At 39.7% G+C, this 23,324-nt stretch overlaps 1 protein-coding gene across 1 annotated transcript in view; it reads right to left on the minus strand.

Moving 5' to 3' along the window:
- PRKD3 (protein kinase D3) overlaps positions 1-22,743 on the minus strand; it is a 94,101-nt gene extending 71,358 nt beyond the window's left edge. The window contains exons 1-2 of the mRNA XM_075535691.1: positions 22,587-22,743; positions 10,213-11,133 (exon numbers count right to left, since the gene is read on the minus strand). Of these exons, the coding sequence (XP_075391806.1) occupies positions 10,213-10,503 (291 nt within the window). The 5' untranslated portion in view covers positions 10,504-11,133; positions 22,587-22,743. The remainder of the gene's footprint in view (positions 1-10,212; positions 11,134-22,586) is intronic.
- Positions 22,744-23,324: the final 581 nt, after the last annotated feature.

Here is a 23,324-nt window from a genome sequence, read left to right on the forward strand (position 1 = left end):
GGACGTTGCACTGTTGACGTTGTCAACCCAGACGCCTAACTGGTCGTCACTTCATGGGCTGTATCTCACCAACGGAAAAAAGCCAGCACCTACAAGGATATGGGTGTTTATTGCTCAAAGCGATATGGCAATGGAAAGAGAATACGAAAGGAAACCAGGTTCCATTGTCCTGATTATGACATCGGACTTTGTGCAGTGCCATGTTTCAAAATTTTTCACACCCTGATGCTGCACCCTTTTTGAAAAATTGCAGTGTTTTTAATTTGATTACATTATTGAAATTTTATATTATTTTTAATTTGTGATTTTGTATATTAAAGTTTATCATACCTGGAATGTCTACTAGAGAGATTAGAATGAGTTATTTCTTAATAATTACAGGCCTATAATATAAAACAACAAATTTTATGCAAAACAATGTACTGCTTAGGGTACAAAATTACTGACATAATTAGACCGCCAGGGAGTTTAAATTTCAACTGAGATTTTTGTTCTACTTTGTTATTGTTCTAGCTTTTGTTGATTATGCAAATTCATTAAACTGGTGAATCATAAACTATAGATAGCCTTGAGAAGAATGTGAATTCTAGAACACTGCACTGTGCTCATGTAGAATTTATACATAAAGAGGTAGTTCTATGAACAGAACAAGAGAACACTGAATGATTTAAAAATCAGGAAAAGTGCCTCAGGTTGCATCCTTGCACCATACATATGGTACTCAATATGTATGCTCAAGGAAGTATACTGAATAAATAACCAGGGAAGCCAGATTATAGGAAGAAGAAGGTGGCATCCGGGTTTGGAGGAGGGTAATTAACAACCTTGTGCAGATGACACAACCTGGTGGAAATGAAGCATACTTGCTGATGAAAATCAAGGCTTGCATAGATTACAATTCAATATTCCTAAATATTTGACAGTTGGACCAATAGGTCACATTATGATAAATGGAGAAAAGACTGAAGTTGCCAAGGAGTTAGCCTTGCTTTCATTCACAATCAATGCTCATGGAAGCAGCAGTCAAACGAGCAAAAAGATGAAGTGCACTGTGTAAACATGCTGCCTAAGATCTCTGTGGAGTGTTGAAGAGCAAGGATGTTATTTTGAGGACTAGGGTGCGCCTGACCCCAAACCATGTTATTTTCAATTGTCTCATATATGGAAGAAGTAGTTGGACACTAAATAAGGTAGACTGAAGAATTGATGTTTGAACTGTAGTGTTGGCAAGAATATTAAAAGTAACATGGACTGCCAAAAAATAAAATCTGCCTTAGAAGAAATACAGCCAGAATGCTCCTTAAATGACAGCGAAAGCAAAAAGCTGGGCTTCAAATAGGCTTTGATAGCGCCTCAACAAACTGACAATTCTTCTTTTAAGTCATTTTACCATTCTGTGCCTTTACTTCATGATTTATGATGTACCTTGTAGTAATTTATCCCTTGCATATCTTTTTCTTTACTACAGCACAAATAATTGTGATAAAAATTTTGCTTTTCACCCTGGTAGAGTCCCTCCCCAGTATCCACCTCTGGGACTACACACGGGAAGTCACAAACATTTGATCAATGAAGTGAAGCCATAACCGATAAAGGTACCTGGTAGGGAGAAGTGTACCGTACTAGTGAACTCTTTGCAAACTGCCAAGTAAAGACTAGCAATTTTTTTCTAAATAAAACTTTTAACTCTCACTTTAAAGTCTACAACCTAATGCAAACCTCATTAAATTTTAGAATTATAAATTTAAATTGATATATTTTCATTAGTGGAAAATGATATGGAAACCTCCTCCAACAAGCTGCGTAGTTCAAATATTTGTTACTCCAAAAAATAATCTCCACATTTTTACTTATATGATCCTTAAGCTTGTTTTCTATTAAACTAGAGGTTCCCAACTCTGCCTGTTCAACAGAATTACAGAGAGCTCTAAAAACAGATTTCTGACTACCAGAGATTATGATTGAATTGGACTGAGGGGCATCTGGTGGTTTCTTATCCTCTAAAAGTTAGTCTCTGGTACATTCAAACTGACCCACTATAATTCTGGGTGAAAATCACTATTAAAATCAAGTCACACCTAAGTTGCACATAACCTTGCAACCACATAGATGGGAGTTTATAAACACTTAAGCATCCTGATCCTTCACAACCAAGGCCTTGTAGTTATAGATTATTTTAAACTATACTTTCATAAATTTGACAATGTTAAAACTTTTGCTGCTGATTTAGAAAGAACATAAGGCTGATTACTAAGATGTGCTCACTGACAAGGTGATCCAAAAATCTTCCTATGGTAAGTTTTTAAGTAGCTTCAATAAGAAATGGAAGAATATCAACTTGATATTTAAGAGAATTTTACACAGGTGGCAAAAACAAGACAGGGAAACAACCAAAAGGCACTGTAATATCTACATAAAAAAGAAAATGGAAATATATTAATAAAGGGAACATAAGAGAGAAGAAAAACAAACAAGTTATTACCCCCCACCCAAAAAAGGAGGGAAAAGGGGAAAAATTAAATATCTCTCACAAGAAATTAAGGATGATTTAAATAAATGAAAAGACAGCCTGCATTCAGGAGCCGGAAGACTTAATACTATTAAGATGACAATGCTTCTCAGACAGATTACAGGTTCAGTCAATCCCTACAGAAAGCGATGGGCTGATACTGAAACTCATAAATGCAAGGAATCCAGAATGGCCACAGGAAATTCAAAAAAGAAAGTTGGAGGTTTTAAAACAATAAAACTACAACAAAGAAGCCAGTGTAGTACTAGCATAAAAACGGCCATATAGATCAGTGGAATATGAGTAGAATTGAGTCTAAAAGTAATTTATCTCATCTATGGTCAAATGACTTTCAACAAAGGCCCAAAGATAATTGAACAGACAAGAAATGGTCGTATGAAGAAATGGTGCCTGGGTAACTGGATCCTACATTCAAAGAGAAGAACTGGATCTCTACCTCAGACCACACACAAACTCAAATTTCATCAAAGACCCAAATTTAACAACTAAAATTATAAAACCCTTATTAGAAAACATAAGAATAAATCTTAATGATCTTGGGTTAGGCAATGATTTCTAAGCTACAACACCAAAAGAACATGCAAAAAAAAAAGGATACATTAGATTTTGTAAATAAATGAAAACATTTGTGCTTCACAAGCACTATGAAGACAGTGAGGAGACCACACACAGACTAGGAGAAAATACTCACCTATATCTCAAAAGGACCTGGAGCCAAAATATAAAAGGAATGCTGATATAACAACAGCAATAATAGTGTTATTTTTGCCAATTAGAAAGTAGTTTAAAAGATTTGGATATTTATCCAAATAAATCGAAGAAAACACGCTCACCATAATTAAGTCAGCAAGCAAATGCAAATAACAACCGTAATAAGATGCCTCCTTGAGTTATCATCTGACCTACCAAATTCATCCAGGGGGGCGGGGTATTATATCTCCAGAAGAAATGGTGTATGTTTATATGTCCACATAAAGACTTGTAGCCAATGTTCATAACTGCATTATTTATATTAGCCAAAAAGAGTTAACGATCAAATGTATACCAACTGTGGTTGGGTAAACAAAATGTAGTATACCCATGAGTAGAATATTATTTGGCAATAAAAGGAAATGCAGCAATCATAAGTACTTCCTTCTGAATAAGGTAGGACATTATGTATGACAGCAGAAGTCAATTCTCCAAGAAACCATTCTAATGTATACATACCTACAACAGGGTCAAAATACATGATACTGATAGGAGAGCTAGAAATAAAACAAACAAATCTACTATTTGAAGTTAAGAAACTTCAAAACTACTCTATCAGCAATTGACAGATCCAACAGGTAGAAATCAGGAAGGAACAGCATCATGAATGAACTGACCTAATTGCCATTTATAAAACATTTTTTTCAAAACAGCACATTCTTTTTTAAATTGACTACATTCTGGTCCATAAAAGAAACCTTAATAAATGTAACAGAACATAATCTATTTAAAGTATGCTTTAAGGTCAAAAAGAAATTAAATTAGAAATCAATAAACACAAAAATAGCTAGACAATGACAACATATTTGGAGATTAAAGCCTCATAAGAAATTAAAATATATGTTGACCTAAATGAATACACAACTTATCAAAATTTGTGAGATATAGTAAAAGTAGTAGTTAAGAGACAACTTTATAGCATTAAATAGGCATGTTAGAAAAGAAGATTTTAAATGACTAAACTTCCATTTTAGGAAACTACAAAAGAACAAATTAAATCCAAAGTAGAGAGAAGAAGAGACAATAAAAAGCACATTCCAACCAAGAAAATTAGTAAAGATTATTTCCTAAAAGCAGGAAATTAATAATAAAGACAATCAACAAAAAATCAATAATATTGACAAATCGCTAACAGGCTAAGAAAAAGAGAAGATACAATGCATTGATATCAGAAAGGAAAAAAACGAGTCATCACAACTGATCTTAGAGGAAAAGGATATAAAAGAATATTGTAAGTAGGTCATGAAATGGACCAATTCCTTGACACAATCTACCAAAACTAACACACAGAAACAGGTCATTGGAATAGACCCATATCCATTAAAAAACCCAAATCTATTAAAGAAATTGAAACAACGGTGAACAACTTCCAAAACAAAAATACCAGAGACAAAAGTTTCCATGGTGATTTCTACCATTTAAAGAAGAAATTATTCCATTTTCCGAGTCTCTTCCAGAAAAGAGAAGCAGAGGGAAAACTTGCTAATTTGTTTATTGCCAAGGTCAGCATTACCCTAAGATCAAAACCTGACAAAAGAAATTACTAGAAAGAAAAATTAGACCAATCTTTCTCATGAACCCAAACACAAAAAAATCCTCAACAAATAGCAAATAAAGTCCAACTGTGCATAAAAATAAGTAAATACTATGTCTGTGTGCAATTTATTCCAGGTATGCAAATTCAAACATCAATTAATCTAATTCAACATATTAACAGACTAAAAAAGATAAACCATATGATGTAATCACAATAGCTGCAGAAAAGACATTGGAGAAAACGAGTTGAACCATGGGGCAACATGAGTTGGGGGCTGATTCCAAGATAGCTAACATCATATTTAATGGTAAAAAACTAGACAATTTCCCTCTGAGATGACAAACAAAATAAGGACGTTTCCACTACCGAATTCCATTGCAACATTGCAGTAAAAGTCCTACCGAATACAAATGAGAACAGGAAATGAAAGGTTTATAATTTGGGAGGGAAGAAATTAAAATCATCTTAGTTACAGATAATAAGACTGTTCATACAGAAGTTTTAAAACTGACAGAAAACCATTTTGAAACTAACAATTATTAAAAAAATTGCAGGATACAAGGTTAATAGGCATAAGTCGGTAATTTCTTTCCTACATGTCATAAACAACTGGCTTTGAAATTAAAAGTGTTATCATGTATAGTATTACCAAGATAATTACAACTTTAGACATGAATCTAATAAAAGATATGTAAAGACTGGATGAGGAAAGCTAAGAATACTGATGAAAGATCTAAAATGAGGAGAAAACCTATGTTCATGGATAGGGGGGGTTAATAACATCAAGATGCTAATTTTTCTCAATCTTACCTATATATTTAATATAATCCCAATTAAAGTACTTTTGTTGTTTTGCAAATATTGACAAACTAACCCTAGGGTTTCTACAGAAAGGCAAAAGACACAAAATACTCAAGACTGCCTAACTTCAAGAAGTATAAAGTTACAGTGTGTCATTGGTCAAAGAATGGACAAACATCAATAGAACAAAAGGAAAAATCCACACAAATAGCCAACTGATCTTTGCTCAAGGAAGAGAGGCAGTTTAAAGGACAGTCTTTTCAATAAAGGTTGCCATAGCTGATATCCAGATGCAAAACAAACTAATCTAGATATAGCCCTTACATCTTTCAAAAAATTAACTCAAAATGGATCACACACTTAAATGATTAAATATAAAACTATACAATTTCTAGAAATTAGCATAAAAGAAAATCTAGGTGACTTTGAGTTTGGCGTTAAGATTTTAGATAACAATCCAATAGCATGATCTTAAAAGAGAAATTTGATGTTACTTAATAAAAATTAGAAACTTCTAAAAGTACGGTTAAGACAATAAAATGACAAGTCAGGGACTGAAGAAAGTACTTACAAAGCATATCTGATAAAGGGCTTGTTATCTAGAATATATAAAGAATTCTTAAGACTCAACAATACATCAAGAATCTAATTTTAAAATGGGCAAAAGATATGTACTGCCACTTTAGAATACTGGCAGTCTTGTACAAACATAAATCAAGTATTTAATCAAACGAAATGAAAACTTATGTCCACACAAAAACAGAAAATAAATGTTTTGCAGCTATGTTAATAATTGCCCACATTGGAACCATCCAAGATGTCTTTCAATAGGAGAATGGATATACAAACTTGTACATCCATACAATGGAGTATCACTCGCAATAAAAATAAATGAGCTATGAAAATCATACACACACACCCCACAGAGAAACAGTAAAAGAATATTGCTAAGTAGAACAAACCAGTCTGAGAAAACTGCAGACTGTATGATTCCTGCTACAGGACACTATGGAAAAGGCAAAAGTGTACTGCTCAGAAAATTAAAGTGTAGTTTTTTTTTAAATCAAAATGAGTAAGCTTTTTGGAGTTTTAAATGTCAATTGTTATAAAGAATAACTTGAGCCATATAAGTGAGTTTCTTACAGCAAGCAGGATGCTAGTAAGCCTAAGTTTGCAGGATCAGGGCACACAAGAGCAGTCAGTTTCAAGAGAGTGGCATTCGGTAGTTACTATGTCACCCGAGGCAGACATTGATATGAAATGCTTGATTAACAGAAAGACAATGCCATTAATTAGATCACAATAATTCAAAACATATTCTCTGAAGTTGGACTGCTTAGTTTATTTCTAATTCTGGCAAAGCTGTTCTGGCTTTTGCAAATGACTTAACTCTGCGCTTCAATTGTCTAATCTGTAAGTGGGGATTTCAGCAGCATTCATCTCAAAGAATGTGAAGAGTGAAGTGATACATCAAGAGTTTAAAACAGGATTTGTTACATAATAATCAATCAATAAATATTAGGTATACTTATTGTTAGTTCTCAACATTATTTGAAATATAAATAAATACAGATAAGTATATATATCACATTTCTTATGTGGGACTATATAAGTTAAAAGCTAGCACTCCCCCTAAAAGACATCAAAATTATGATTTTTGAATATTTTCTTGAGATGTTAAAAATAAATTTCCAAATACCAAGAGTTAAATGGAAGTGCATGGATATGAGTAGCTAAAGTGGATGACTTACAAGCAAGCTGACCTAGACAGGAGAGGAGGCTAAAAAGAACAGAACTAAAAAAAAATTAAATAAAAAAAAAAGAACAGAACTTATGAAGGGATTTTTACAACTTCAAGAGGAATAAGGGAGTCATGAAGTTTCTCTGTGGTTAAATTAACCTGGTTCCCCTAAGATTTTTTGTTGCCAGAATCTGGATCAGACCATCTCTTAAAACTCTTTTCTCCTTAATTTGTCTCCAGCAGTAAAGCCTTAAAATGAAACTAAATGACAGTTCACAGTTGGAATGTTGTACTAGAAATCATTCCAGCTTGGCTGACAGGTTAAACATTCACAGAAGTGATATCACTTGCCCAAAGTTATACACTAAGTATAGCACTGACCTGTCAAAAACAGTATTCCCCTATCACTATAATACTGACTCAAATTCAGCCACTATCACATACATTTTATGCCAGGCTAAATGTATAATCAATTGCCATCACTCTAATTGTTCATGGATTATGATTTGTAATACGTTACCATCTACTTCTCATATCTACCTGAGTATTGATTATTCTATAGATTCCAGAATAAACCAGGAAAAATCATTATGGCTCTATAAATATAAGAATTTAATGAAATTTCCAAATATTGAAAGTTGAGCATGCCACCAAATTATGGTTAAGAGGTTTCTATGATTTCAGATAAACAGGAAACATTACATTTAAATGATAAATTATATTAAAACTAGCTTTTAAATTTTAATTAAAAATTATAATTCAGTTGCAAAAATATTTGTGACTGGAGTGGCAAGGTCCCCAGGGAATGCTTAAAGTGGACTTTGGGGCCAGGGCGTGGTGCCCCAAAAGAAAACGCTCCTAAGGGCCAGCAAACAATCCCTGAACTAACTACAAGCTTTTCTCTTATGAAAAAAAAAATATATATATATATTTGTGACACAGCTCTGATAACATATTGAAAAGGACACTAAAAGCAAACATATTGGCTAATACATAAATGGTTCTATACTTATCAAAGCAAATCTTACTTTAAACCATATTTCAATAAATTACTGTTATAATATAGGAGACATAATTTCCACCAATCACATATTTTTGACTGTTAATTATTTCTAGCCCAGGAGATTAAGATAAACCATATAAACTTTAACAAAAATAACCAAAACAAACAATAAAACAAATAGAGAAAATTCCAACATACTAATCTCACCAAGATAATTTTTACAAATAAGTACACTATTTTGTTTGTTTTAAACATGTTTAGCCAAAAAACTTAAGAACAAACTGTAATCAATTCACATAGCCCATATAATTTTATAAGGAGCCCTAGTGGCATAGATTATGAGTTGGGTTGCTAACAGGAAGGTTAGCATTTCAACTCTACCAACTGCGATAGGGGAGCAAAGATATGGCTAATCTGTTGCTATAAAGATCCACAGCTTTGGAAATCCAAAGGGGCAGTTCTACTGTGTCCTATAGGTTCGTTATGAGTCAGAATCCACTCACTGGCAATGGGTTTGGTTTGGGTATATAGTTTTATGGTAAATATGAAACCAAAATTATTAAATTCATTTAAGAGACAGGGTGTGTGCTCCTATAGAAAATGATAGATTTGGAATATCCTTTCTAAAAATACAAGAATCTCTAAAGAGAAAGAAGGCATGGGTATAGACCACATTGAGGGGCCAGATATGGAAATTTCTTAACCAAATACTTCAAAGGACCAAGCCACTAGACTGAAGGCTGAAGACTAGAGTTTCAGGGGACAGTTAGAATGATTGGCCTAACATAGGACATAAAGATAAGATTCTAAATTGGTGAGTAGCAGCCAGAATTTTCGAGCATGAGAGTGGTCATCAAAGATGCAATTATTGGCTTCTTCCCACCGGAGCAAAGGGGAGTGAAGTAAACCAAAGACCAAAAGGAAAAAATTAGATGGTGCCTATCTAGTCCTGACCTTTTTGATCAGAATATCATGTAGGTCTCAATTAGAATGGGAGAAAAAATGAAGACCAAAACTCAAATTCGTTAAAAAGACCACATTTATTGGTCTGGTAGAGACAGGGTAATCACTAAGACTATCACCCTTTAAAGTGACCCTTCTCATATGAAACTAAAGCCACTCCCAGAAGCCACCTCAAAGAAATAACCTAACTGGCCTATAAATAAACATCACCACCCACAAGGAATGTGTTCCTTAAAACAATCAACTACTCCAGACCAAAAGGGGAAGGCCCAAGGGGGTAGGCGAACTGACACCTCTGGCAGAGACCACAACCAAGGTCACAAAAAATTCCCCTGAGAACTGCTGAGTGGAAAACTACTTTGCTGTGTCAACTTTTACCTAATGCACAATAAAATGCTCTAAGAAAATTAACTAAAGCAAAGAAGAGGGCAAAACTAGAGGGCAGAACTCAGGAAACCTCAAAAAGAACAATGTGTGAGCTTGGACTTGGCTGCTCTGTGGTCCATCTTTTTTGTAAGTCACCTCAATGCCTTGCTCCCCTTTCTGCCATTCCTGAGTGTTTTCTCTGAAAACCCATGACATTTCTTACGTCTCCCTGACTTTATACTGGTTCATCCTCTTGAAAGAGACAAATAGAATAAACGGTATTTTTAAAACGATTACATAGAGAAAGGTGAATGCAAAGTTGAAGCTGGAATACAGGCTCCAATTACTAGAGTTTGCACTTTTAGCCGTTAGGCTACTCATCTGTTAAGACTCATTCAAAAATGCTCAGTCAGTTCATGAATTATGGATTTACAGGTGTGAACTAAGTGCTGCAAGAGCAATTTACAGGACAGCATTAGATACAATATCAACGAGAAAAACATAAACATCACGCACAGTACCTTTTGATAAACAATGGAGCACACAAGATCCTTGACAGCTGATAAAGACAGTTCTTGGGCTTCAATGGCAACGCTCTCCCGTGTAAGGCCAATTTGCAGTAGGAATGAAATTGTGTGCACTGAGCCCCTGGAGTTGGTGAGTGACGACTGTACACTGAAGGTTCCATTGGATAGTCGGGCAGAGAGTCCCGTCTTGGGACTTGAACATGGAGAAGGAGTTGGAAGCACAGCAGGAAGAGTTGCAGGTAATACAGACTTCTGGGATGATGGAGGAGAACTGTTTGCGGACATCTGCCTTTCTTTAATCTTATAAAATAGCTATCAATTTTTTAAAAAATTATGAAGCTTTTAAAATCACAGTGATAAAAAAAGGGACCGCACCTTTACTAGTGGTGAAAAGCTCCTTTTTAAAGTCATTCATGCCAATGGCTACAAGTTCTACAATGAATTGGGTACACAAGTCGTGGTAAGTCCCTTAGCACTGGTCCCATCCAAAAAGAATCTTGTCCTTAGGACCACAACCAGGGCTTTGCACAGGATTTAACATTATTGAGTTATCCTCTTCAGAAGAGTTGACTGCTTATTCATTATATATCTCCTATTTCCCCTTAATTCTGTTCTTGTCTCTCTCCTTTATTTTCATAAAATACATATTGAGTAAAAGTTATTTTTCTTTCGAGGTGGAATTCTTTTGGTTTCAAAAAGAAGTAGAATAGAATTAGTCTATTCCGTTTTTATCCTTTAGCTCACAGATATGATGAGACACTTTCATAAATTCGCATGCCTAAATCACCTTCCTGATTGTCTTCATTTTCACTTTGGGATATAAACTGTTCTATAATGAAGTCCAAAGATTTTAAACAGTCATTTGATGAAAAGGATCCAATGAGAACAGGAGTTGCTTTATGAAATGTAGTCAGCCTGGAAGTAAATAAAAAAAAGTTATTATTGTATATTAACTGGACATTATTTTTAATAGGACTAATTTTTTTAAATGCTAATTTTGGTTTTATTTTGATGTCTTTAACCAGAAAATTCAAATTGTTGATCATTTTTGGTTCAGCTCTCAGGGCCATTTTTACCATATTTATACTTTCACAGAGACCCTCTTACTCAAAAAACAAAACCAAAAAAACCCTTACAATCTTCCCTACTACCTGAAACTCGAAGATCATAAAAAATTATTATCCAACAATTATGAGAAAAGCTGAAAGTATTTTTAAAACACTAACATTGCAAAATAAATAAAATACAAAAGATGTCTAATATATTCCCTATTGTTGCCAAAACATAACCCCTGACTTAGCTGCTTTGTATACAAATACCTTTTAGGTGATGCAGAAACCATGACATACCGTAATATACTTGAATGTAAGGCGACCCGAATATCCACTGAGGCACCTAATCCTACTACAAAACTGCCTTAAAAATGTGCTGAAAAACTCAGCTTATACTCGCGTATAATTAACATGAATGTTTTAGGTATCTAGTACTATTTAATACCAGAACTGGGCAGTTTAACAAACAAATTTATTTTCACACAATTTAGGAGGCTAGAAGTCTAAAATCAGGGTGCCAGCTCTATAATTAAAGAAGGCTTTTTTTCCCTCCTCTGTTGGACCTAGAGGAAGGTTCTTGTTTCTACAGCTTCTGCTTCCTAATTCTCTGAAGACATTTGTATGTCTTAGCATTTATCTTACCCCATCTCTGATCTATTCACTTGTTTAATATCTTATCTCAAAAGAGATTGAATCTAAATACACCTTCAATAAGTCCTGCTTCGTTAACATAAAAAGACAACCAATTCCCAAATGGGATTACCACCAAGGGCACAGAAGTTTAGCTGTGCAATAAACATTGGGGGGGGGGGGTGATGACAACATAATTTCATACATAACAATAGGAAAAAGTGATCTCATCATAAAAGATTTCGAACAGTAGTAGAATACTTGGCACAGTTAAGTATGTGTCACAGTTTTAGGAGAGCACAGTTAAAATGTTAAATAAAGTATGACTCAAGGAAGTAAAACAACTCCCACGATGGCTCTTTCTAAATTCTATCCATACATTAATAACTCAAATAAGGAAAAAAGAATGAAACATGCTGTGTGACTACAAAATCATTCTCTTGGAAGTAGTTAGTTAATGGGGACTAGATAAGTCAGGATGACAACAGAAGAACAGAGCAAAGATACTATTAGGAATGAGAAAACAAGAATAAACCAAGACTAGTTTAAGGAAAAATGCTTAAAGATAACCAAAGAAATTTTAGCTAGAGTAAAATAAATGACTAGCACACCTTCTGTTGAACAGCACTTCAAAAACTTTTACATACTTGACCTCATGACACCTCTTTTAAAGCTGAGAGAATAAACAGCATTTTTGCAGATGAGAAAACTGGAGCCCAAGAAAGCTGATCAGCAGCAGCACCACAAGGTTAGGGGTGAGTGGGAATTCGAACCCAGGGTTCATACTTTTTAACTAGTGTCCTCTCCACTATAACATACTATTTCTCGAAGAGAACCAAGAATTGAGAGAATCACTACTCCGAGAGGGTGTTGTTAATGTTGAGAAATCAGATAGAAGGCAAAATTGCTCAACTTGAATTCTGCTTTTTTATCTTCTCCAATGCAGAAGAGCATTGAGAACTGAAACCCAAGCCTGATGAGTAAGAAAGACTAAAACAGCTTTATGACAAGTTAGATGCTCTACACAGGAAGCATTTCACTCTATATTGCAAAAGCAATTAACAACGGCAATCCCAATGGTGATGCCTACAATCTTGGCAAATGAGCTCAGAAAGAGAGAAGTAATCAGTCTGGGTCAAGGGTGCTCTAGTCTTGGGTCTTGGAGGAGCAGGGAAGCATAATTCAGAGCTTACACACATATGAATACAAATCTTTAGCCAAATCAGAGAATAGATTATGAAGTAAAGAATCTAACTATCATTAACAAGTACATCAAGTCAATCATGCTACCATCTTGGTAAAGATTGTTCTAGACTTCTTAGGTGGGGGACATAATAATAGCAGCAGCAGTGATAGTGTGATAGCTAGATTGTTTTATGTGTCAACACAACTCCAGTAGGGACATGTGGGTGGAGCTTAGCCTCTCAATAAGGTTGCAGCTTGATTGGAGGGTTATATCCTAATAAATATTCATCTGGGGGTGGGGTGTTGGGGGCATTCATAACTTTGATGGTCCCACCCCTGGTAACTGTCAGAGTCTGTTTCTTTTAGTGTTGGTGTTGGGGGACACCAATGTCAACTGGCACAACATGATTCACAAAGTTAGTTAAGGAGCTAACAGGGTCTCTCCTGGTCTGTGGGGGAAAAAAATGATGAAAATGGAAAAGATTAATAGAACACACAAACATCATTCCCCACAACCCTGAGACCAACTGGTGTCTGGCTACCACTACCAACTGCTCTGAAAGGCTGACATTAGAAAGTCATAGGATGTGGAAAAATGTGGAACAAAACTTAAAACCATAAGAGAGATCAAGCTTTCAGGTAGGAATCCAGAGACTATGATCTTCAGCTCCCTTAAGGTTGGGAACTAAGGCCACCTTTGTGACTGAATAACCAACCATCTAACACGGGAGGTGCACCATTTACTCCAGGGCAGAGTTCAGAGGATTAGGAAAGGAAGAGGAACAGAAACAAGCACAGAAGAAAAACAGAACAAGGGAGCCATATATTGAGGGGACTGCAATGAATGGATTACAATATGTGTGTATGGTATTGTTTGTTAAATGTAAAACACAATTTGCACCATAGATCTTCATCTAACTCACAATAAAGTTTTTAAGAAAGCAAAGCCATGAAAAAACAAAGTATTCTAAAGTATTCAAAATAATTTTCCATGATGTTGCCTGAACGTAAACTGATTGCCAGTGCAAATGGATCAGTTTGCTGCTGCGTCAACTCAGATGAGACAAGGCTCTAGGGGAATATTTTGGGGACTACCCTTGGTCCTATATTGTTTGGGTTTTATGGTAAAATATGTATCACAAAGTCTTTGTTATTTCATCCAGCCTTCAGTGTACAATTCTGTGACATGAATTACACTCACCAGGTTGTGCCACTACCATCATGCTCTAACCTCAAAAATGTTTTTTCACAGCAGAGAGAAAAGGCCTTCAGCAGAAGTTCTATATTGTTTTCATTATTTATGAGCTGTTATGCACATAGAAGGCAGTTATTAAATCTTTGGAGAGCACAAGTCCTGAAGAAATAAACTAAAAATACAATGAAATCGAACAAAGGTAAGTTAAAAGCTTTGCCTTTAGTTTCAAAAAGCCAAATGTACCACACAGAATTGGGAAGTGCTGGTCTGGAAGCTGCTCCTGGAAAAGGGGTTATCTAACCACGAGCCTGATGTGAGCCATCAGCAGAGAGATTGACTACAGGAACTAAAGCAAACCCAGGCACCAGTACTGCGACCCCATCCATCTCTCGACTTACTCACTAGTCAGCCTTCAACACTCTATGTTCATTTCTAATACCCACGATGTTAGAGCTATATTCATAAAGGTAAAGGGGCACGAATCCAGATACAAGTGAAAACCATGGTATGTGTCAAAACTGAAAAAGTCTCAAAAGTCCTACTGACCTCCTCTAGCTACACAAATGAAGAGAATCCACCTCAGCAGTTCAAGCAAGTGGCCACAAGGCAGAGGACAGACAGACTTTCCTCTGCCCACCATCATTCTTCCACCCTCTTCTTACACCAACTACCCTCTTCCCACCTCTCCAGCATTGACCAGGAAGGCCACATGTCGCTCCACTTCATTGTCTCAGTCTCAGCAACATAGCCCCTCTGCTCTGTCTCAGTGTGCCGCCTTTGCTCTGTCTCATGGTCTCCAATGCAGCAACCTCTGAAACCTCCACTACTTGAGGCAGGAATCTCAAACAGGCTCCAATGGTGTTTTTTTCTTTGATGATCCTGGGAATTCTTTCTCTGCTTCGGAGATGGCTCCGTTACACACAAAGGAACGATTTTGATAGAGCTACGGTTCTGTTTTCCAGCAGAGCTTACATCCAAGAAAACAAAGGGTGGTGACTTGATTCACATCCTCTAGTGGGGTAGAAAGGCATCATAGGGTGTAGAGGCTTACATGCTGGGCTGCTGACAGCAAAGTCCATAGTGCACACTCACTAATTGCTCCATAAGAGAAAAATGAAGCTTTCTATTCTTGTAAAGATCTACAGCCTGGTCAACACCGCCCAACCCAGCCCGGCTTGTGGGGGCTCTTGTAGAAGTTTCTGAGCTAGAAACTTCAGCCAGGTCAAGGTCCAGAGAGGCTTCACTCCCTGTGGTTCACGGACACAGGCTGCCAGCCGAGCTCAGCCGGACAGCTCTGTCCACGTGGCATAGTCACAACCAGCCTGGGTCCCGACAGCAGAAGGCCATCTGTCAACTGCGAATGTCTGCATCACAGTAGAGACAGTTCAGGGTGACAAACTGCATGGCATGCACACACAGGCGCATGTGCACACATGTACACATGCACAGGCACACAAATTTAATACAAACCAAAAGCCTAAAATAAACTCTAGTTCTTCACCAAAAAAAAAAAAAAAAAAGCTCTACAGCCTCGGAAATCCACAGGGCCGTTTCTACTCTGCCATGTAGGATTGCTAGGAGCTGGAATCAAATCACGACAGCAATGAGAGAGAAAGGGGGAGATTGACAATAGATCCCACAATAGTGTAACAGAAAGCTCGCTTCAAAATGAGATTATAATCACAGGGCAGAGAGATAAAATTTATAACTTATCAAAAAAGGAATTATGGATACAGCCATATAAGAAATTTCACTTCACCACATATGCTTAAAATCACACATACATATATAGACAAATAGGAGGTAGAATAAAACAAAACAAACTCAACAAACCCACTGCCATTAAGTTAATTCTGATTCATAGCAACCTTATGCAGGCTGTAAATGTTTATTGGAGCATACAGCCTAATCTTTCTCTCTTGCAGTGGCCAGTGAGTTGGAACCAGGACCTTGTGGTGAGTAGTCTAATTCCTAACCCAAAGTGCCACCAGGGCTCCTTAGGAGGCAGAATGGTGGTCTTCAAAGATCTGAAGTGGTATTAACAGACAAACTGGGTTTATTCCAGAGAGCAGATGTAAAACGAAGATAACACTACTTATCAGTCACAGGGCCTAGCTTACAGTAAGTGCAGAATACTTTTTAAGCAACTTTCATAGTGATTAGATGGCAGAATTAACAATTAGACATCTACAGTGCTAAACACTGGAACTCTGGTGGTAAGGGGTGGAGGCAGTTGGAGCCCTCCAGCCCCGAGTAGGAGTGAACTGGACAGGGCAAATGGTTAGCACACTTAGCTGCTAATTGAAAGCTGAGGGGTCAGGGGAGAGAAATTTGGCAGTCCATTTCTGAAAAGTCAGCCTGGACACACTCAGGAGCACAGTTCTCCTCTAACACACATGGGTTTGCGGAGTTGGCTTGACTTGATGGTAGCTGGGAGCAGATTTTGAAATGTTTAACTTGCTTGCAGTAGGAGTCATATGTTGTTCTGAGGAATCCTGCCCCATTGTTGGGTTTGGAGGTGATATGAAATGGTGGAAAGCATGTGTTCTAAAGTCGGGGAAACCTTAGCATGAATCCCAGTTCCACCACTTACTAGTTAGATAATCTTGGGGTTGCCCAACATCTCTGAAAAACTGGTTCCTTGTCTATAAAATGAAGTTAGATAAGTTTTCCAGGATGGTTGCCAAAATTTAGTGAGTAAGCAAACCAAACTCCCTGCCATTGAGTCAATTTTGACTAACAGTGGCCGTATAGAACAAAGAACTGCTTCTGTGGGGATCTGAGACTAAATCATGGCAAGACTAGAAAGCCTCATCTGTCTCCATCGAACAGGTGGTGGTTTCAAACTGCTGACCTTGTGGTTAGCAGCCCCAAGTGGAGCCTACTATATCACAGGGCTCTTCCAATTTAATGGATAGCCTATGTTAATTGTAGTATTTAGCATGTTTGTTGTATGCTGTATAGTAGATTCCAATTCATAACAACCCAATGAAGTGAGTTCAGGTATGTTTTAAATCTGTCTGGAGAGTCCTGGTGGTTCAGTAAATAAAACACTTAGCGACTAACCAAAAAGTTGTCAGTTGAACCCACCAGCCACTCCATGGGAGAAAGAGATGGTAGTCTGCTTGCATAAAGATTGCAAGCTTGGACACTCCATGACACAGTTCTAAAAGATCAAAATGGAAAGAGCCCTGGAGGCAAAGGGCTGTTACATACTTGATTCTAACTGAAACTGAAAGCCACAGCTCAGGGGGAGAAAAGACCAAACCAAGTTCACTGCCATCGAGTCAATTACATCTCACGGTGACCCTACAGGACAGGGTGGAACTGCTGCTGCTCTTGTGGCTTTCCGAGACTGTAACTCTTTACAGGAGTAGAAAGTCTCTTCTTTCTTCTGCAGAGCAGCTGGTGGTTTCAAACTGCTGACCTTGTACAACCATCATGTCACCAGGGCTCCTCCCTGTTCGTATAGCTGAGGCACAACACAGGCCTCGGAGGTTCGAGGATTCATCTGAGGGCTACTGCACGGCAATACCACCTTCATTCACACCAACATTACCTCTTATCTTAGCAAAGGCTCCGGTTAGGGGGAAAGCTGGAAGAGCAGTGTTTTCATCCACCAGACAATAATTAGGTGGCACTTCTTGCTGGGATGCTATGCAGTATGCAGGATTATGAAACGTGGCTGCATAGCAGTGACCAGAGACACGGCCCCTGCTCTCTCTAAAGTTTATACTGTAAGACGAGACACAGACACTGGGCAATATCTACACAAATAACTAATTACAAACCAGGAACACGACACTGAAAAACTAGTTGCTGTTGGGTTGATTCTGACTCATGGAGATCCCACATGTGTTGGAGTGGAAGTCCTCCAAGAGGTCTTTACTGACTGGATTTTTGGTAACTTTTATTTCAGGGCACCTCTGGGAGGACTTGAATTGTCAACCTTTCCAAAAGGAAACCCAAACCAAACTCACAGTCATCGAGCTGATCCTGACTCACAGAAACCCTACAGGACAGGGTAGAACTTCCCCCTGTGGATTTCTGTGGCTGCAAATCTCTTAAGGGAATAGAAAGCCTCATCTTTCACCCAAGGAGCAGCTGGTGGGTTTGAACTGCTGAGTTTGTGGTCAGGAGCTTAACACGTACCCCACTCCACCACCAGGGATCCTCTGCCAATCATTAGTGTTAACCCAATAACCATTTGCACAATATATTTGAGAGACTATATTGCTGTTAAGTGATGTTGAGTGTTGGCCCTCTATACAACAGAACACTGCCCAGTCTTGCACCATCCTCATTAATTACTATGTTTGAGTCAATTGTTGCAGCCACTTTATTCTAAACCAGGTGTCCTCAAACTACGGCCTGCCGAGGACATTTACCCATCCTGCTGGGTGTTTTTGCCCCGTTTGGTTTTTTACTTCAAAATAAGATATGTGCAGTATGCATAGGAATTTGTTCACAGTTTTTTAAAAAAACTATAGTCTGACCCTTCAACAGGTCTGAGGGACAGTGAACTGGCCCCCAGTTTAAAAAGTTTAAGGACCCATTCTAAACCATACAAAACATAGAACTACTCTCCCTGTGGATTTTCGAGACTGTAACTCTTTACAGAAGTAGAGAGCATCACCTTTCTCCCATGGAGCAGCTGATGGTTTTGAACTGCTGACCCTGAAGTTAGCAGTCCAACGTGTAAGCACTATGCTACCACCAGCAGGGCTCACAGTACTTTGCACTAAGAAGACCTCACTTCAACTGGGGTTTTCTTCGGGAAGGCTCTTTTAAGAAAGTAATATTTAAGGTGAGACTTGAAGAAAAAGTAAGTAGGGCTGGGGAAGCAGAGAAAGAAGATTCCAGGAAGAATAAGCACAGTTATTAAATATTTCAAAAAGAATCTTATAATTTGGTATAGCCAGATTACTTCTTGTATCCGTGAAGGCCAACATGAAGAAAGAAAATGCGTTTCCTACTCATAATAGCATAAGATTTACCAAGACTCTTCACCAGTAATGGATTTTGCAGGTTCCATTTAGTTGTGTATGCTAAGAATGCTGAAGAGGAGGTTTCATTTCCCCCTTGTTTACATATGTATTCTTTCAGCATCTAACATTGGTTTAATGCCCACATTTTACCTTAACTTTGTTTAATAATCCTGATGTTGCTTTTAAATGGGGTGGGGGGTACCCTGCTAATTTTTACAAAAACATAATTTGCATTCATTCGTGTATCTATGTATTTTCACAAACATGACTATTACCTGTATTAAGTTAATAAGTTAATACTTCCCCTTCTTAGAGCTAAGCATGTGACCATCAAACTGCTACTTGTTCCTTTTTAAATTCTGTGTATCTGGACCACTGGTATTTGAGTCTCATTCCTTGTATTGCTGGGTAGAGAATGGAGAGGCCCTGCCACGTGTGCTCCCTGCTCAGACACTGACAGGTTTATCCGGTATCAGCAGTAAGATTACAAACTGTCACCCTGGCAGCACTCTATGAATCTACGACACTGGGGCTCATCTGTCTTCATCACCCCTTTGTACAAGTAGTGTCTGAGAAATCTGATTGGCTACTCGCCAATGAGCAATGTCTCACATGCTGCTGCTATAAATTAACTACACGTAAGTACACTTTTTCTTTATTAAAATTAAAACAGAAACATCTAAGTACATTATCTCAGTTTTTCCACTAGCAAGACAACGGCTTTAAAGAGGTGCACATGTAGCAAGTTCCTTTTGAATGATATAATTGGACTCTCCTTTGAACAGAGAAAAGGAGCCCTAGTGGTGCAGTGGGCTAAATGTTGCACTACTAAATGAAAGATCAGCAGTTCAAACTCCAGGGAATGAAAAATTATGTTGTCTGCTCCTGTGATGATTTATGGTCATAGAAAAACCCTTTGAAGTAGTTCTACTCTCTCCTCCACGGCTGCTGAGAGCTGGAATCAACTCAAAGGCAAAGGGTATCATAGCTATAATACCACAGAATGCTGTGATTCCTAAGGATGATAATTATTAAATCAAATTAAAACTTGTATTAGTCAAATATTTCCATATACATCAAAACCTGTAGAAGCAGTTTCTTTTAAAAATGAGCAATTAATTCCAAATATGTTAGTATTCTTAAATACTTACAATGTCTTTTTAAAAAAACGAGAAAATGTTCTTTTAAAAAGTACATTTAAGGTAGAGGGTAGGTGGGGGGAGAAAGGGAGAACCAATCGCAATGATGGGCATATAACACACACCCTCACCACAACCACCCAGGGTGACAAAACCACAGAAACATGGGTGCCGGGAGACAGCGAATGGTGTAAGATATGAAAATAACAACTTACAATTTATATATATGAGGAGCTGATACCAAGGTCTCAAGTAGAAAGAAAATTTTGAAAAGGGTAATGACATCTGTACAAATGTGCTTGACACAATGGATGTATGGGTAAGAGCTGTAAGAGGCCCCAATAAAATGATTTTTAAGTACATTTAAATGAGCACCTATTTTTTCCTGCATAAGCTTTTTTTTTCAATTCTTATAGAATTTTAAAATTTTTATATCCCAAACCTTGAGCTAAGGCCCGAGGACAGAGCAGTGTTTACATCAACTCTCCAAACAAAAAGAACATTTCTACTTCAAAGAGGTCATCTGATGAAACGGAAAGGTTATTAGATTTGGGTAGTTACAAGACACACCACTATCTAAATTGATTTTAGGATACAAACTGGACAACACTCTTGAATCTGAGTCGCTTGAAAATGTGAGATGCTGTACAGCAAATGATACAGCCGAAAACTGGCTGGTTGAATAGGGCCACTCCAAGTTCATCTGACCAGGTCCAAACACACTACATCACTAGCTACTATGAAGGGTTCTGTAGGCAAGTTTAAAGCACTATTTTTAATAAAGCTTGTAGCTTTGCTCTGCCTGAACTTCCAGGCGTCCTCTCGATTCAGATTCTACAAGAGGGTGGGGTTGGAATGAGTAGTCCCTTGACAAGTCAAACGGGCATACTCATTGCCATCTAATCAACTGACTTCCGGCGACCCTATAGGGCCAGGGAGAACTGCCCCTGCGGGATTCAGGTACTCTAACTCTTAAGGGAGTAGACTCACCTTTCTCCCTGGTGGTTTCAAACTGCTGACCTCGCAGTTAGCAGCACAACGCGTTAACCACTACGCCACCAGGGCTCCCCAAAAGTGGCTCGGACATCTTGGATTTTACCGAAACCCTCATAGAATCCACAGGCATGCACCACCACCATGCGCCTTCGAAACGCACGCACTTGAACTCAGCAAAGCGGTACGCGGTAAAAAACACTCGACTGGCAACATCAAGTACAAAGTCAAACCAGCTTCGGAGTAATAAAATCACATTCCTTGGGGTCCATTTAAAGACAGCGTTAAAGTTCCTGGCTCCTTTGTGGTCACCGCTCATAAAGGTTGTGTCCTACAAAGCAGTGGGGGGTCGGGCTCTAACTTGTCCTTCGGAATCAAAGATAGCGCCCATAGACTCACTTCCTGTGGGCATGGGTGTGGTTGAAAGACAGTTACAGACGTGCCATCAATCTCTGTGCGGCCAGGCAAGCAGGTCGTACGATTTGCATTTCTGCCTGCAGACCTAGCTAACGCCTGTGCTTCGGATGCCAAGGATCCCAAACCAGATCTCCAGCCGGCGGTCGAGGAGAGGTTATTTTTATTGCCCGGACATGCAGCCGCACTCCTAGCGAGTCTCATCTCAAGAAACCAACCCTACAGGGCTGAGAACCACCTCGGGACGTTGCTGCAACTTGCACCTCTCAGCCAGCCGGGAAAGCGGGGTCCCGGCTCCCAGTCCCCACACCCCCTCGGAGCAACCCTGCAGCCCTTAGGGAGCCAGGAAAAGGCTTGGCGCAAAGGCGGCGCTCGCGGCGGGCGCCGAACGTCTGGCGGGGGGCGCTCGTTTGGGGACCCCCGTAGCGGCTGCCCGTCGGAAAGTCCGGGGGGTGGGGGTCACCGCGGAGTGGCCACTCCAACTTGGCCTCGGCGCGGCCGCCGGAACTTGGCCGCATCTGCCCGCCGCGCCGGCGCCCCCGCTCCCCAGGCCGCCCACCGCGCGGCCCGCCAACTTCCCGCCCGGCCCCGCCGCGGCCGCCGCCCAGCCGCCGGGGTCCCGCCGCCGCCGCCGCGTGCCGGTTGGGGGAGGGGCGCGCAAGGCGCCCGCCGCCGCGGCCGCCTCAGCCCGACGGGTCGGGAGAACAAAGCGGCGGCGGCCGCCGCTAACTTTTCCCGTGTCTGCTCCGCGCTCCCTGAGGCGACTACTTACAGAGGCGGGCCCGGCTAGTGGTGAGAAACTCCGCGCCCGCCAGCGCCGGCGGCCCGGACGAGGCGCTGCCAGCGGGGCTTCTCGCGCCTCGTAGGATCCCGCCCGCAACCCGCGCCGGCGCCCCTCTCCCTCCCTCCCCGTCCCGTCCTGCGGCCGGAGGGCGGGGGGCGGGGGCGCGCGGGGGCGGGGGCGCGCGGCCGGCGCAGGGGCTGCCGGGAGTTGTAGTTCTCCAGTGGGCGCCGACTCAGCGCGTGGCCCCGCGTGGAAATCTGTCACTTTCTTTTACACCGCGGAGGGGCGACTGGAACTCGGGATGCGCTCGAGCTCGCACGGCACCCTCAGCGCTCCAGACGCCTCCGTGAGCGTGGGGATGGGGACGCGCGTGGGACGGGCGGTGGCGCAGACACAAGCGTGAATGCATGCCGGCTACGCTTACTGGGCTGGGTGCCCACGATTGCCGCTCGACTGCCTCGTTCGCTTTTGTCTTTTCTCGCGTCCTGCTGCGATGGAGGTGATGATGGCAAGGGAGCAGGAGGTGGAAACTTGACCAGGGGACTTAGATGGTGTCCGACGCAGAGCGCTGTCTTCTCTATGTTCTCTGCTGGTGAATTGTTTGACCTCGAGGTGGTCCCCAGGCATCAAGGCAGATCCATGTAAAACCCTTCACCCTGAGCCCTATCTGTGATCGGAATTAGCGCCTAAAGGCGAGCACTGACCGAGCGCCCCTGGCCAAACGTC

Source organism: Tenrec ecaudatus, chromosome 17 (genome assembly GCF_050624435.1).
Source record: "Tenrec ecaudatus isolate mTenEca1 chromosome 17, mTenEca1.hap1, whole genome shotgun sequence".
NCBI lineage: Eukaryota > Metazoa > Chordata > Mammalia > Afrosoricida > Tenrecidae > Tenrec > Tenrec ecaudatus.